General features: G+C 49.0%; 1 protein-coding gene across 18 annotated transcripts in view; it reads right to left on the bottom strand.

The window, feature by feature from the left end:
* The window catches only part of AIFM3 (apoptosis inducing factor mitochondria associated 3), a 47361-nt gene that overhangs the window by 27975 nt on the left and 3509 nt on the right, over positions 1–15877 (bottom strand). For 16 of the 18 annotated variants that reach the window (XR_007629270.1, XR_007629272.1, XR_007629271.1 and 13 more), the window contains 2 exons: positions 9205–9356; positions 1818–2031 (listed from right to left, as the gene is read on the bottom strand). Coding sequence is in view for 15 of the 18 variants with exons in the window: in XM_050318396.1 (XP_050174353.1) it covers positions 1818–2031; positions 9205–9280 (290 nt within the window). In the remaining 3 variants the exon portion in view is untranslated. Of the gene's footprint in view, positions 1–1817; positions 2032–9204; positions 9357–14095; positions 14144–15877 lie in introns of those variants that run through there. The other 2 variants (XM_050318394.1, XM_050318400.1) reach the window with 2 other exon arrangements.

The raw sequence follows: 15877 nt of genomic DNA, 5'->3' as shown, positions 1-15877 counted from the left end.
CCAGATAATTCCACCACCCTGCCATGGACACAGACACCTTCCACTAGCCCAGGTTGCTCCAAGCCCCATCTAACTTGGCCTTAGACACTTCCAGGGATGGGGCAGCCACAGCTTCTCTGGGGGACCTCTGCCACAACCTCACCACCCTCACAGGGAACAATTTCTTCCCAAAATTCCTGCCCTCTTTCTCTGTAAAGCCATTCCTCCTTGTCCTGTCACTCCATCTCTTGTCCCAAGTCCCTCTCCAGCTCTCTTGGAGCCCCTTTAGGCCGTGGAAGGGGCTCTAAGGTCTCCATGGAGCCTTCTCTTCTCCAGGCTGAACACCTCCAGCTCTCCCAGCCTGGCTCCAGAATAGAGGGGCTCCAGCCCTTGGAGCATCTCTGTGGCCTGCTCTCTAGCAGCTCCATGTCTTTTTGTGTTGAGTACCACAGAGCTGGAGGCAGCACTGCAGGTGGGGTCTCACAAGGGCAGACCAGCCTAATTTTCCTACATCCTTCTTGCCCTGGGACACTGAAGCAGAGTACACTCTTCTAGTAACACCCCAACACGAAGTCATCAGACATAGAAGCCTCCATGACACTCGGTGTTCTGGCATTAGCCTACATCTTGTCCCTGGAACAGCACCATCCCTGTACAACCAGTATTTCCCAGGGTAGTCTCCCCTTTTTGCTTCACTCCACTTTTGAGGCAATCCCAGTTGCTGCCTGTGCTCTGCTCTGGGTCCTCTTGCTATCATTACTCACCTGGACAGGAGGCAGCAGGTCATCCATCATCTCCCAGGAGAAACACTTTGCTTGCCCTCCATTCCAGAGCATCTCCACTGACTCCTCATCCCCACCTCTCACTGGAGGAGGACATTTGCCTCTAGGTCCCAGCGGCCCTCCAGCACTTCTCCAGGCTCAGCAGAGCTTGAAGAGTCATAGAATCCTGAATTGGAAAGGACCCACAAGGATCATTGAGTCCAACTCCAGGCCCTGCAAGCAACAGGACACCCCAACAATCCCATCCTGAGCCTGAGAGCATTGTCCAAACACTCCTGGAGCTCTGGCAGCCTTGGGGACATGACCCTGGGGAGTCTGTTCAGTGCCCAACCACTCTCTGGGGGAAGAACCTTTCCTGAGATCCAGTTTAGATTCCTAAACCTCCCCTGACACAACTCCAGCCATTCCCTGGGGTCCTGTCACTGGTCAGAGAGAGAAGAGAGCAGTGCTGCCCCTCTGCTGGCCCTTTGGAGGAAGCTGCAGACTGTGATGAGGTGTCCCCTCAGTCTCCTCTTCTACAGACTGAAAAAGCCACTTTTTAGACTTCAGAAAACTCTTGAATCAGAGCAGTGAATGTGCCCAGCTGAAGCGTGTTCTCATTTGCAAAAGATCTGAAGAACTGCATCCTTAGTGAAAGAGCAAATTGATGAGCTCAGCTGGAAGAGCCAGGCACTGCAGCCAGGACTGAGCACATGGCCTGCCTCATCAGCTCCCCCCAAGCACTTCTTGTGCTGCTTTGTAAAATCATTAAAGCTACAAATTTATAAAAAATTGTCTGGGTGGGCTAACACAAGCTGAGCAGAGCCTCCTGAGAAATTCTGCTACAGAACATCAGTTTTTTCTGAGACAAGTCCCAGCACAGACCATGCAGGGAACAGCAGACCTTCGGGTAAAACACAGTTTTCACTTGTCCATGTTATCATTTTTTAAGATTAAAAAAAAGTTTATTTTACTGTGTTCAACTATCATCTCCAGAAAGTCCAAAAATGAGACAAGGTGTTCGGATTGGGTTATCCGGTCTCTCAAGTTTTATCTGCAACAAGTTTAGGTACTTACTGTCCATTCTCCAGGTCCTTCACGTGGCAAACGGATGCTTCCACCATGTCCTTTGGGTTGTGGTAGGGACTGCTGGCAATTGGATGCTCCTCGAGGTGGTAGTGCCGGGCTGTTCCATTGACTTTGTAGATCAGGGGGCTGGCTTTCCCATTGGGTGACATCTCCTCCTTGCTTCTCTCCTTCTCAGGTATCACTACTTCAATTTTCACTTCAACTGCAGGAACAAACAGAAACCTGCATTAAAATGAAGCCAGAAGTTTTGCTGCCATTCTGTCTCTCTCTCCTCCCTTAAACTTGGAAAGGAGCTGACAGACATCAGAACAGATGTTTTTTGTTGGCTTCCCTGAGAAGATAAAACATTTAATATCAAACCTGGCTTGACTACCTTAGCCCATTATTCCTCTGTTCTTTCTGCACTGGGCACTTTGTATTCATAAAGTACATATTCTTGCAAGCAGAGTCATGAGTCATCGGTGCAAAACAACCCCTCAGCCACAGTTCTTGTTCTGTTTAGTGGAAAACAGCTTCAAGCAGCTCTGTGTGAGGCACGCCAAGGCCTCTGGGGCTCAGAGAGACTTCAGAAAACCCTTTAATTGTTTGTAGGTAACATTAACTGAAAGAGAAAGCCAACACTGCATGGTGCATAAAGCTGCTTCATTAGATGAAGACCAGTTAATAAAGAACTAGAACTACCAAAATCATTTCCACATGAGGTTTTGAGTTTAGAGTGACTCTTCAGTATTAGGTAACAGAAGTAAGGATGGTCCACTTTTCTCATGTGTCCACCACTGAACAAGTCTGACAATAAAACATCCCTGTCCTGGGGACCAGGGTACCCAGGGACACGTGGGAGAAGGGACTGTAGGGAACAGAGGAGCTCTTCTCAACCACCCAGGTGAGGATATGCAGAAGTTATTGTGAGGGTGGTAAGGGCCTGGCACAGGTTGCCAAAGAAGCTGTGGCTGCCCCATCCCTGAAAGTGTTCGGTGTCAGGTTGGAAGGGACTTGGAGCAACCTGGGATAGAAGGTGTCCCTGCCCATGCCAAGGGGCTGGAATGAGATGGTCTTTAAGGCCCTTTCCAACCCAAACCATTCTGTCATTCTATGCTCATCCAAGTTCCCTGAAGGGCAGCACTCACCCATCCTCCCCGCTCACCAACCCAGCTGCACCCCCACCCACTGCCCCATGCCTGGGGTAGGCAGGCTGGCACAGAAGGATCAGAGGAAGCCACTGATGAGCTTTCATATCACAAAGTGGAAAACATCACTTTATCTCCTAGGGACTTCATAAAGCTGAAGCCATTAATATTAATAATAAACCCTAGTGAGTTCTATAGCTAACCAGAGGGAAGTGCCAGAGACTGGTAAAGTGTCTCAAGCACAAAGGTGATCATTGAGCTTTCCCCATCTTATAAATGTCATGAACAGGAAAAGCTGTACAGAAGATAAAAATTAAAGTTCACAAACTAAACAGGTTAAGGAAAGGCCAAAAAAAAAGGGTAAAAACAAGCCCTACAGCAAGAGAAGGGCCCTGAGTCTTTCCAGCCTCATCTGTTGTTCCAAAACTTTTATCACAAGAACATTGAGAGGACAATGGAAGAACATATCAGGGGGAAGGTCATTTATTTTGGAAGAGGGAAAACAAGTGGCCATGGCCACCCAGGTGCTGGAAGCAGGTGGCTATCTCAGGAGTCCTGCAAGTTTCTGCTGTTTGTGCCAGCTCAGCAGGGCAAGCGATGGTGTAGCTTTTTGCCAAAAAGTCAAATCTCTGCACTCACCAGGGCACGATTCACTGGGGGCACTGATCCAGGAAAGTGATTTTCCATGTATGAATGCTGAATTAGCAGAAAACATCAACTTCTCTTGCTCTGTTGCAGCTTCAGGAGTTAATGCAAATTAACAGGGCCAGCACCATGCATTAAAAAAAAAAATATTGCTATGTGCAAATCTATCCCTGGAGCTCTAGAGAAGCAGCCCAGCTGCTGCAGGTACCCAGTGAAGAGGTAGCTCTCCATGAGAACTGCTTTCCTAGCGCACTGGGAGAAGCAGACATGGATTTTTAAAGACAGGAAATATAACGAATGCCCATTTATACCAGTCCCAGTGAAATACTTTTGGCCAAAAAATCAGGAGGCTCATGTCATATAATTTCATAATCAGATATTTACCTGCAGCGAATGAGGCTGAGCATCCTTGCAGCCAGACTGCAAAGCCAGAACATGTCTCAGGATGAGACCAGGCTGGCACCAGCAAAGCCAGCAGCTCTGAGCCCTAGCAGTGACATTGATATCAGTGAATTCACCCTGCAGGAATCAATCTCCATGTCTCACTTGGCTGATGCCTCAGGGCTCTGTTTTCCGGAGCACATTTGGGTCAGGTGAGCACCTGGAGTGCTTGCTGATCCATGGGCATGTGAACCTACCGGGATGAAGATGGAAATGTAGCTCTGCTCTCTTCACTTCTTCCTCAGTCAGAAAAACATATGCAGGAAGTAGCAAGTCTGGCACCAGCATGTGACTTGGCATTGCTTGGGACTCACTGACACTGCTGGACAAATGTCCAGAGGAAAAGAAAAAGAGGTATAAAGCCTTCTCCCTTCCTGTTTCAGGCTCCATACTTCACCACTTGCCTCTCTGGGAGGCAATTCCCACTTGCCTCTTGCCAACACCTTATCCCCCCATCTCCTCCTTCTCATCACTCTTGGCCCCTACCTGGGGTGTCCCTCTGGCCTGAAACCTGCATTCCCGAGAGAATGCAACTGAGCTGATTCAGTAAACTGCTTCAGTTGCCATCAGGGAAAATGACATTTATATCAAATATTTATAAATCCAAGTCTAATTCTGAAATCTGATTGGTACAATGGGGTAGGGGCCAGCGCACTCCAGCCCTTTGACAGTCATATCCTGTAACTGCTAGAAGAGAGTCTGGACCTTAAAGCAAACTGTTTGTAAAGTTTTAGGCATGTGACTACAAATCTGGACAGCGGACAACTCCTCAGGGACACAGAGATATATGGAGAGAGAGATAGATACAGATAGAGAGATAGAGATACAGATATTGATACAGATACATAAGTACGGGTATAGATACAGGCATAATTATGGATTATTTAGATAAAAATATAAAGAGAGATATGTATAGATAAAATAGATGAGAGAGAGACAGAGAGAGATGCGCCATCAGCATCACTTATATACATATGTGTTTATGTACACTTTTAATATATACCCATACATACACACACATTATATATATTAAGGACTAGGAGGCCAGGACTGTAAGTATTGTATAAGAATATAGAAAAAAGCAGAGGAACCAGTTGAGCAGGGGCTCATACCAAACATCCACATAGGTCTCAGCACTGTTAGCTCTTGCTATTCAAAAATCCTGAGTCAGCTCCCCAAAGTCACAGAATTGTTTAAAATAGAGTCTTGACAAGACTATGAATTTTAACCCATTCTTTTTTCTGCCGGGTTTTCAGCCTTTAGGTCCACCACTGCTGGGACCCTCCACATACACTCAGGAACTGTGTCCCAACCCTATTCATCACAGTTGGCTCAGGTGTTGTTTTCACACAGTGGGCACAATGCTCTTGTGCTTTGCTTCATATCATGCACATGAGTAATAAGTCCTTAACACCCTACTACATTTCCTGCAAATTTATTCCTTCTCCATCACTATTCACAGCCTTGTGGGACAAGTCAAAGCCTCTGCCTGCTTTTCGGCAGGTACCTGAGACGTGAGGCTAGAACTGTTGGCATAGACCCCAGAGCAGGAGCTGGCAGGTGGTTGGGAAGCAGTGCAGGGTCATGGACATTATTTTAAAAAATTAGGGTAATTAAAAGACTTCTTTATCACAGGACTGTGTTTCCAATATGGCTCAGAGCCCTTCTAGAGACTAAATTTAAATTATGGATATCAGATCATTGAAAGTGTGCTACTTAAAATGAGAGAAACCAGGAAAATACTGAGTCAATATGGGAAGAGAGAATTACCATGCACCAAGAACTAACTTGAACCTGGGGGAGTCTGGGTAAGATGAAGATGTGTGGCCACAGGGGATGGAGGAGCTGAGCTGACAAGGGGAGAACTGTGAGTGTGCCTTCCCCAGCCCCAAAACCCTGAGATGCCTCAAGGTGTGCTGCTCAGGGGCTGGAGGCACAAGGCAGAGGAACACTGAGGGCAGGGAACAGCCTGGTATGTGCTATATGGTGCCAACAGTTCCAGGAGCAGTGGAAACCAAAAAAGCATCAAGGGATGATGCTGGAGGGATCAGCAGGGTACAGTGAGCACAGCCAAAAATCTCAGTTTACCCCATCAGGGTTTATTTTCCCAAAGCCAACACAGAACAAATCCACCACCATGGGACACACTGGGGGCTCACACACTCTGGTGCCCTGCCAGAGCTGTGCTTTCCAGACATTCCCCAGGCATGTTCATGCTGCCTCAACTACAAACCACAATGAGAGCAACTTCAGGTGGTCTCAAAGAGACTCCATTTCTATTGATCATTTCTTCCCCTCCTTCCAAGGTAAGGTTGGATGGGGCTTGGAGCAACCTGATCTAGTAGAAAGTGTCCCTGCCAACGGGAGGGGATCAGAACTAGTTGGTCTTTACAGTCCCTTCCAGCCCAAACCATTCTGTGATTCTATTGTTCTCTTAATAATGAGAGCTCGTGACAAAATCACATCAAATGTGCCTGGCTCTGCTTTCCTTCTCCAGATAATGTGTCAGCAAATGACACACTCCCAAAAACCAGGATGTAGGACTTGCCAGCCAAGCCTGGGTGCACCCTCAGAGCCAAGCTCAGGTCACACAACCAACAGCACCCTCTCCAGTAGCGTGCAGCATCCCTGGGAATGAAGCATGTTCCCTGCTAAACACATTCTCTGTGCAAGGGCAAAGCCCCAGACATTCCACGTGCAGTGGAGTGGCTGCTTTGCCCCACCATCAAGCACTGAGCCCAGCAGGAGAAGGATAATCAAAATTTATAGGTTTTGAAGCCACTGTTCCACACCCTGCCCAGAGATAGTGCTGCTGCAGCTCACACAGAGCTGGTGCACAATGATTCCTGTCACCCGTCATCCCGCCCAGGCTGTGCTGCAGGAGCGGGTGCTGGGATACCACACAGGCTGCCAGCTCATCCTCAATGTATCACACACTCAAGACAAAACACAGGAAAAAATTATGCAGAGATTGAGAACTGGGTCTTCAGAAGAGGATCTGGCATCACGGGACTGCAGCACTGGAGATAACAGCAGATTACTTCATTCCTTGAACATAAGCTCTTAATTAAACACTGAAATATCAGGACAGGGACAAGCACTGCAGCAGCAGCCAGATCTGGGGGCTGGCCAGCGCTACAGTCAGCACATCTATTTAGGGATCCAGGACTCCACTCCCCAAAGCTCTTGTACCACTCATCTGCTCCTCAAAAAGTGAGATGTGTGCAATGCCAAGGTTATCTTGAGAGTGTTAAGTGACTAAGGGTCTCTCTTGGATATAAGGAGATTAAGCAGATAAGGACCTTGTGTACATCTTTAAAAAGTGTCTGAATCAATTCCATTGGCTTCAGACTGCATCTGAAATATGCCCTTCATGTGGATACAGCACTGATGGAGCAAGTAACTCTATTCTGTCCCTGCTTCTTACTTGGATAGGAAATAGGCAGATTCTTAGAAATAGTAAAGACCAGTACTCAGCTCCAATGGTGTTAAATTCCCACACAAAATGGTTGTAAAACCCTTTTGCTAGAACAATTAGTATCCTCAAATGCCTCTGTTTACCTCCCTGCATTTGCAGGTTTTATAACTCCGAGATGAAGCCCTGCAGTCGATGCTGAGCCACCCCTGGGCTGCAGAAGACTTGTCCAAAGCCTTTTTGAAGATGGCTAATCCAAACCAGAGCTGAGGGACAGCAGGGTGGCATTTTCAGGCATTTGGCCCTGCTAGGTAAATACAGTTCTCCATGAAAATTTGCAGCTCAGAAAAGATATCCACAGTGTGATGGTCTTCCAATACCAGTCCAAGATTACCCACAGCTTTGCTGATGGGATACAAAATAAAGTGGAGTTGCCAGCAGAGTTTGTCACAAGTTTACTCAACAAAGGCATTTATTCCTGTATGCATTTTCACTCCTCAAGCATTTAAAGGAAAAATATAAAAGGGTTTTCATGAAGAAAACTTACAGGTCCCAGTGTCCAATGCCCTATTACCTTGGTGATGACCCATAACATAATTCCAGTACGGGTCAAGGGCAGAAAATCACCTTTATTTTCTCCTTGTGCCTTACACAAAGGCAGGACCTCACTCCTTGAATGTTCAGTGGGTCACAACTCCTATTGCCCTTCTGACCTTTTGAGTTCTTCAACCTGAAATCTCCCCTGCCTGAAGCAGTGAAGACAAATTGCCAAGAAAAGGTCCCCAAGAGACATTTGTCCACCCACAATGGCTACACAGGCACCCGCCACTAGCTGATTCCCCTTGCCCTGTGGCACAGGGAGCTAGGAGCTCTCCTCCACGGCAGCTTTGGCAACACTGATTGGGCCAGTCCCCCATGCACCAGCACCACTCCCTGGGGTCCTGCACTGGGGTGATGTGGGTGCTGCCGGCTATGATGAGTGTGGATGACCATGTGGTGCCTGCTCATGCCCAGCCTGCTCAGTACAAAGCTGAACACTGACACTTCCACATCACCCCTCAATCTGCCAGTTTGCCTGGGCAGGTGGCACCACAGCCCCTGCCCCTCCCACATCCACTCACATTCCCCAAACCACACAAAACAGGGAGCTCACCCAGCCCAGTTGTGGTGGGACCATGCCGGGCAAGGGGGGCATCCTTGATGTCCAGGTGTCTACAACTGCTTTCCCCACTGGAAGCAGTACACATGGACAGGCTTGGCCAAGATAATAAAATCCCAACAGCAGAGCAGCTCCAGGACTGCAGGGAAAAAATAAGGGCTGGCCAGTGAGTGACAAAGCTGCAGCAGAAGGAAAGTGCTGGAGCCCCAAGTGTCTGTGGGGATGGCTGTCACACAAACCTGCCCTGGGGCACGAGAGGAGCAGCTCTGCCCCAGGTACAGCAGAAAGGCAGAAGCAGGAGGGTAGTGAGGTACAAGGAGATGGGACCGGGCAGAGCTGCCCCCCCTCGTGCAGGGTGAGTTTCCCTCCCACCCATCCACCACCCCCCTAGCACCCCCTATCACCCCCTGGCTGCCCCCCGCAGCTCCCTCCCTGGAGTGAGAGAGCCAAGGAATCTGGGGGGATTAAGAACCCAGTAATCCTCCCTGCGGGAGCCGAGCATTAACATTCCCCCGGCCAGCGTCCACTGCTGACCTACTTTTCCCACGGGGACGGCGGGATGGGGCCTCGGCGTTGGAGGGCAGTCACCTGGTTTGGGCTTGGAGAAGCATCCTCCCATGGTGCCGTGCGGGAAAAGCAGCGGGGCCAGGGGCGGGCAGGTCATCAAGGGCGCGGGCACATCCTCGCATCGCACACGGCGAGCTCGCGTGCCTCGGCTCCGGCGTCGATCCCCACGTGCCCTGGGTAGAAAAGCACTGTGAGCCGGTACCGGTTGCTGCAGGGAAGGGAAGGCAAACCCGTGACAGCGCTGCTGCCCACAGCCCACAGCGGCACCGGTACAGTGAGCACACACAGCATGGGGGCAGAGTCCCAGGCACCCCCAGTGACCCCAGGGACAAGCGGACAACATGCTGCTCGGGTCACCATGCTGGGAGCCGCTGGTAAATTCAGTGATGAAGTTTATAAATTCAGTCATCAAAGTCGATTACAAAAACCCTCATATCATTTATGGTCAGACTTTAATAACTTTTCAAAGCCCTGCCTTTGGGAATTAAAGCTCTAAGCACACAGGTCACAGCCTAAATACCATGATTAAACCATAAATACATTTCAGTTGTTTTTTTCCTGTTATTATTAGGTATTCCAGTTATGCTCATTCCTGCAGAAATGCCCTTGGCTTTGGAACTAATTAATTAAAGAGGTTTTTATATCAGACCATTTTGCATCAACCTCCTTTTTTTATACTATTAAAACCAATTTTTTTAATGTTTGAAGTCAAGTTGTGTTTTTCTTATTAGCTTTGACTTGGAGTGCTCTCAGATTTGGTACAAAGAATTCAGATAAACCTTCTCGGTTACACCGCATGACTGAAAATAGCAAAGACTCATCCAACACAGTGGCAATAAAATAGTATATTTAATTCATTTTACCCTTTCCTACCTGAACTGAACCAATTTACTATGGGTTTGCCACATATTCAAAAAGCCCTCTGATCTGGGCAGGAAATTAAAAACCATTCCCAATATATTTTAATATATTCCCATATATTTTAAGACAGACAAGGTAGGCTTTTCTGTAGCTTAGAAAGTGCCTCAAGGTCTTTACGATGAGAATTAGAGAAGTGCCAAGAGACAGATAACAAACCCTACACCTTCTTTCCTTTGCTTAAACAGCAACTCAAAATATCAGATGTATCCCTCTGTTTCCAGAGGGATGCCATGCATGGCAACACCTCCACCAAGCCCCAGGTATGTTGCAGAAGCACCTTCAGAGCCTGGAGCATGTTGAATAAGCAATCCAAGCTATAGGGGAACAGGAGCCTGGTGCCTTGCACACGGTGCAAAGCAGACACATGCTATTTGATGCTGAGCACTGAGGGTACCACTTTGGAGCAGACTATTAACACAGCAAAACCAACCCAACATTGCCCACAAAGAGTGATCAAATGTGTGTGGAGCCACCAAAAAATTTCATGTGCAAAGAGGGATCATTAAATGCAGAAGGGAAGAGCCATTAGCTCTTCTCCGAGAGCATCCCAGGGAAACAGCATGACAATGTTAATGCAAGAGTAAATGCCAAAAAATTGCCACATAAGAAAATGCACAAATGCAGAGGAAGACTGTGGAGCAGTGGGGAGAAACAGAGTGGAGACATCACATGCAGTAGCTGCTATACAGCCCTTTGCCAGAACCAGCAGGAGAAAAGGAAAATAGCTTTGTACCAGGCAAACCAAATCTCAAGCTTCTGATGTATCAGTGATATAGGACAACAATTTAGTGTAAAACACATAATGAAATATTGCCACAGCTGCCTCAGGAGAAAACCAACCCTCACCCCCTCCCCCGCCTTTCCAACCCAGAGCAACAATTTGCAGTGGGTTTCCTGCAGCAGAAGTGGATGTTGTGGTGGCAAGACAGGGCCATGCTCCAGGTAGGCAGTGCCCTAGCAGCATCCCAGCATTCCCTTGGAATGCTGTGCACGTGGATGAGCACAGCAGAGAACCCCAACTACCAGGCAGGCAGTGGGGTGGACAGCAGAAGGGTGGCTCCCAAAGGTGCCTCAGGAGAAACATTCCAACTTCTCCAACCCCTCCAGAAATGCTGATGTAGGACTGGTTTCCAGCTGCTCTGGCTGGTTTTAACAGGGAGGCATGTCAGAGTTCCTGAATGTCAGGCATTCATCTGAGATGCCTTTACTTTGTTTGGACCTTAAAGATGGCAATCTGCAGCCATGCCCTCAGGCCCACTTCACATCTCCCCACTGATGGTCCCCCCAGCCCTTCAGAGGCACAGAGACATTTGCACCTCTCAGCACAGGTGAGAGAGGTTGATATCTGAGGTGTCCCTTCTCCACTCCTGGTGTTCACTGGGCAAAACCAAAACGGTTCTTGGTAGGATTTCAGCTGATGTCACCAGAGGAGAAGCCACCTGGCTGCCCCCAGCCTCAGTCCCGGTAAGGACAGAGATGCTTCAGAATCAACTGAGACCCAGTTGGTTACAGAAAGGCACCAGCCTGCCCTACTGACTCAGAGGATACAATATGGTCATGTCACTGCTAGTAGCATCCAGAGGCACCAATCCAGAGCTGGATCCTGCAGGAGTCATGGCCAAAATCTCCTCTCTATTAGAAGAAGGAAATAAGCTTATATACAACACCATGTAGCTGAACCCAGGATACCCCATAAAACCTTGCTAAATCCTGAAGGGTAATGGCCTGACCTGCATAAGATGTCCATGCCTCAGTAAACCAATACATCACCTGTTCCCTGAAGAAAATGACACTCTGTGCCACACAGTTGGGCAGGAACACCTTCAACATCTGCTCAAAGAGGCAGTTGTTGTGGTGCTGAGGAACAAACTGCCCCATCCCTAAAACTCCAGTGTGAATGGGGAACCGGCCCTGCACCAGGCTGTCTGCAGAATTCCATCACCCACAGAGAGCACTGCCTGAGCACATAACCGGGGACACCAGCCTGCTCTAAACAGGAGAAATAGGGAAAATAATCCAACAAAGAGAGAGAAATAATCCAGTGCTCCTGACTCTGCACAACTCCCCTGCACGGCAGTAGCATATGTAAAATACGGCAACATCAAGTTTCAGTGCGGGTCAGGGATATCAGACCAGACAAACCACATGGCTCAGCCCAGCCCACACTTCCCACCAGGCTCAGACAGTGTGCTCGGAGCAGGATCCAGAGCCTGCATCACTTCTGAGCGGTGCAGTGCTGGCAGAGCTATTATTAGCACTGTGCTTCTGCTGGCTGCAGCGCCCCAGGCTCCTGTTTTAATCGAGTACTCTGCTGTGACTCCAGAATCTTTTCCAAGAGCTAATGTGGCAACTATATAACTATATCAGTATATCAGCACACTGTAGGTATAAATAACGTTTTACCCCCGAACATCAGTTTGTGTTTATTGCCGCAGTATCATTTCCTCACCTGGCACTCAGGTCCTTCCCATCCAGCTGCAGCATCTGCCAGCATCTGCCCTGCTGCTGTGAATAATCCTGCATTGCCTGCCTAGAAGTCTGGCACAGCTCTGAGCACCAAGCTGTGCCCAGTGATACGAGTATCTCCCCAGAGACATCAGTTTGCAATCCAAGGTAGTTCCAGTTGGAGACCTCCGTGGAGCACTGAGCATGGACACACTCATGACACTGTTGATGGAATTCCCCTGGCCATGATTCACCTGCTGTGGGAGGGGGCCCTAGTGTATATGGACACCACCTGCCTCCATGGCCTCTTCAGGCTCCTCCAGACCTTCATGCCAGCCCTGGGTGCCACCAGAAGGAGAAGAGCGGAGAGAGCTGTTCCCCCTCCCCTTCCCACTCACCCAGTACAAGTCCTCACGGCTGGTCCCCTGGCCAGACAGAGGAGCGTCCTGCCACCTTCCAAGGCAGCTCCATCCCGTCCCCACACCTGAAGCCTTTCTCTAGCCCTGGACCCAAATCTCCTCTCCCCAGTGATGTGAGGGCTCCCAGTATTGGTGTGAAGATGACTGATGTTATCTCCTGGCACCAGGGGCATGTGAGGTCAGAGAAAATAGGGGCTTGGTGCCAACCCACTACATGATCCCAGAGAAAAAACTCTGCCCTGGGGCTGCAGGATAGAGAAGACAAAGGTGCTGGAGCAGTTTCCAGATCCCAAGGATCCTGGTTATGGCTACCAGAACAAGAAACATCTTAATCTCTAGGTTTTATAATCCCAGATCCTCTAGGCTTTGCACAGCCCTGGTCCCCCCACAGCTACATCTCCTTCACTGCCTCTCCTTCTCTTGGGCCAGATCCAAGCCAGCCCTGGGGCTGCTGGGGACACAGTTCAGGTTCCCAAGGATCAGCAACACAACCAGCAGTCCAAGGAAACCAGACAACAATGAATGCTCCCACCCTGCCACCACCAGTAACCGACATCCATTCACCCAGGGAGCTCAGGATCATGTGCTCAGCCAGCCTTTCTCCTCTCTTGATTTCCACATTTCTTGATTTTCAGATCCATAGAAAGCCAAGGTCCAAACAAGTGAGGATGAGGAAGGTCTCTTCTAGGACACACACAAGGATCAAAAAGCAGAGGTGAGCAAGAGATACGTCCCAAGGAAGGCATTCCATCACGATAAGGAGGAGACCTTCCCATGCTTTGAGGAAGAATTTCTCAGTATTGGAGGACTAAAGAAAACAATGGAGAGGCAGGCAGTGTGGGCCATGGGATGGCTGTTTCCCAAAAAGAGTGGGATCAAAGGGCCAAACAAAGAGACAGGAAGGGCAACATGGCAGCCCCAATGCAGTTGTGGTCATGACCATGCTGGCCTTCATCTCCCATCAGGGCGGCACCTCTTGCTCTGCACCTTCTGCCCAGGTTCATGGATGAATTTAGGCTAAAAGAGGTCTCTGGAGGTCATCTGATCCAATTCCAGCTGTGAGTAGGGTGACATACCCACCTAGATCAAACCTTAATGCTGTCTAAAGCTTTGGAGAATGGACTCACCCACTAACACCTGAGGGTCCTCAAAGATACCAGATCTTTTCAGATGGGTATCAGTGGAAAAGACTCAGTGGTCTGCAAAGAACAAGAAAATCCATCTTTCGCATCTGGAGACCAACCCAGAGCTCCCCATTCACACCACATTTGGCAGATGCAGCACTCCTTAGAAATGGGAAGAGGAGATGTTAAATGATTTCACTTCCTCAACACTTTGAAGCATGGATACTAGGACCAGGAATGACATTTTTGCTCCCAGACATATCACTTCTGGAGTATTTTGTAATGCTCAGACTCCCCGACTTACATCCAGTAGAGGAAGGGAAGGGTTTGGGCAGTCATGCTGTCCCCTAGAACCATAGCAGCTCCAGGGGACTGGGCGCACGGCTTGCTCACATGCTCAGGGAACAGCTCATAGCCAGTTTGGGGGAAGAAAAAAGTTTTTTCCCTTGGAGATTGGCACAGGTGCCTGGGGGCTTTTGCCTTCCTCTGCAGCTCTGAGCACAGCCCCTTGCCAAGGTTCCTTGGGGCCATTTTTGGTCAGGGATTCCCTGCTGTGGCAGGGCCAGGACTCCAGCTGTGTCTGTGATCTCTCTGCCTCTCTTCCCCATGGCAGCTCTGTTTTTCTAGTTTTCAGTCACCTATAGCACACGTGACTTCTAAGGCGATGTCAAACAGCTCTGCACTCAACAGGAGCTGCTGGTTTTCAACAGCCCCTGCATACAATGACATTTTCTTTTTATTGCATCTGGGTTCTATTGTCTACAAACATTTGCCCATTTCTGCCCAGAGAACTTTGTCCTTCAGAAGCTTTATCAGTTCCTACAGAAAATGTTTGGACTCAGAGCAGTGTTACAGCCATTTGAAGAGCTCAGCACTTTCTTCTTGGAACATCCTTCATGGATGTGTCTGAAGGGTCCACGTCAGTCATTTCTTTCCTGCTCTGTGTAAGGACTGATCTCCACACCTCTTGGAAGACTTGCTTGTCTGCTTCGCAGAGTGAAGGAGACCATGTTCCTGTTCCAGCCACTGAGATCTGGTTCTGCAAGTTGTTTCCTACACCTCCCAAGCAGGAACACAAGAGAAAGGGGCAACTGGAGGCTTAGATCATCTGGTGTCCTGTCCATGCTTGCAGGGAAGAGCTGGCTCTGACTCTGGTCCCTGCTGTGGGAAAAAAACAACCCCGATCTCAAACCATACACTATCCTCTGCAGCACTGCCAATTCTCTGCACATGCAAAATATTGTTTTAGCACATGGGACAGCGGGAGCCATGGAGTAGTCTCAGCAGCAGAACTGTTTTGGTCACACCCTTGAAGCAAAATGAAGCACAGACCCCACTACAACCTCTCCAGCCCATCTCACAAAGCACAGCCTATCCCACAGGGCAGCCCAGGCCCTGTTCCCTGGGTGCAAGGACTCCATCCCAGTTGGTCCTGAACATCAACAGGACCCAGAGCCCTCATGTCCCACCTAACTCCTCACCACACAAAACGGCACCCAGCAACGGACCCCATCTCTCAGCCCTGCCATCACCCTGTGTGGCTCCATCCCAGCCAGGCACACATGCACCACACACCCACCACCACACACCAGATTCACATTCCTGCTGTGCTTTCAACAAGGGCTGCCTGTTTCTCTCAGTTTTCTGGGGATTTGCTCTAGTTCCACTCCCACAGTGATTGCCAGAACTATGCAGTGGGCCATCACTCTTACCGGCTTTCCCAACTCTTGGTGCAGCAGCATTAGAAAGACTTAAGAGTGGTGACTTCACATCCCCCTGTCCTTG

Source organism: Myiozetetes cayanensis, unplaced genomic scaffold (assembly GCF_022539395.1).
Source record: "Myiozetetes cayanensis isolate MyiCay16 unplaced genomic scaffold, myiCay2020 scf21, whole genome shotgun sequence".
NCBI classification, from domain to species: domain Eukaryota; kingdom Metazoa; phylum Chordata; class Aves; order Passeriformes; family Tyrannidae; genus Myiozetetes; species Myiozetetes cayanensis.
The sequence above is the reverse complement of the archived record's forward strand: the minus strand, read 5'-3'. Positions and strand labels throughout refer to the sequence as shown.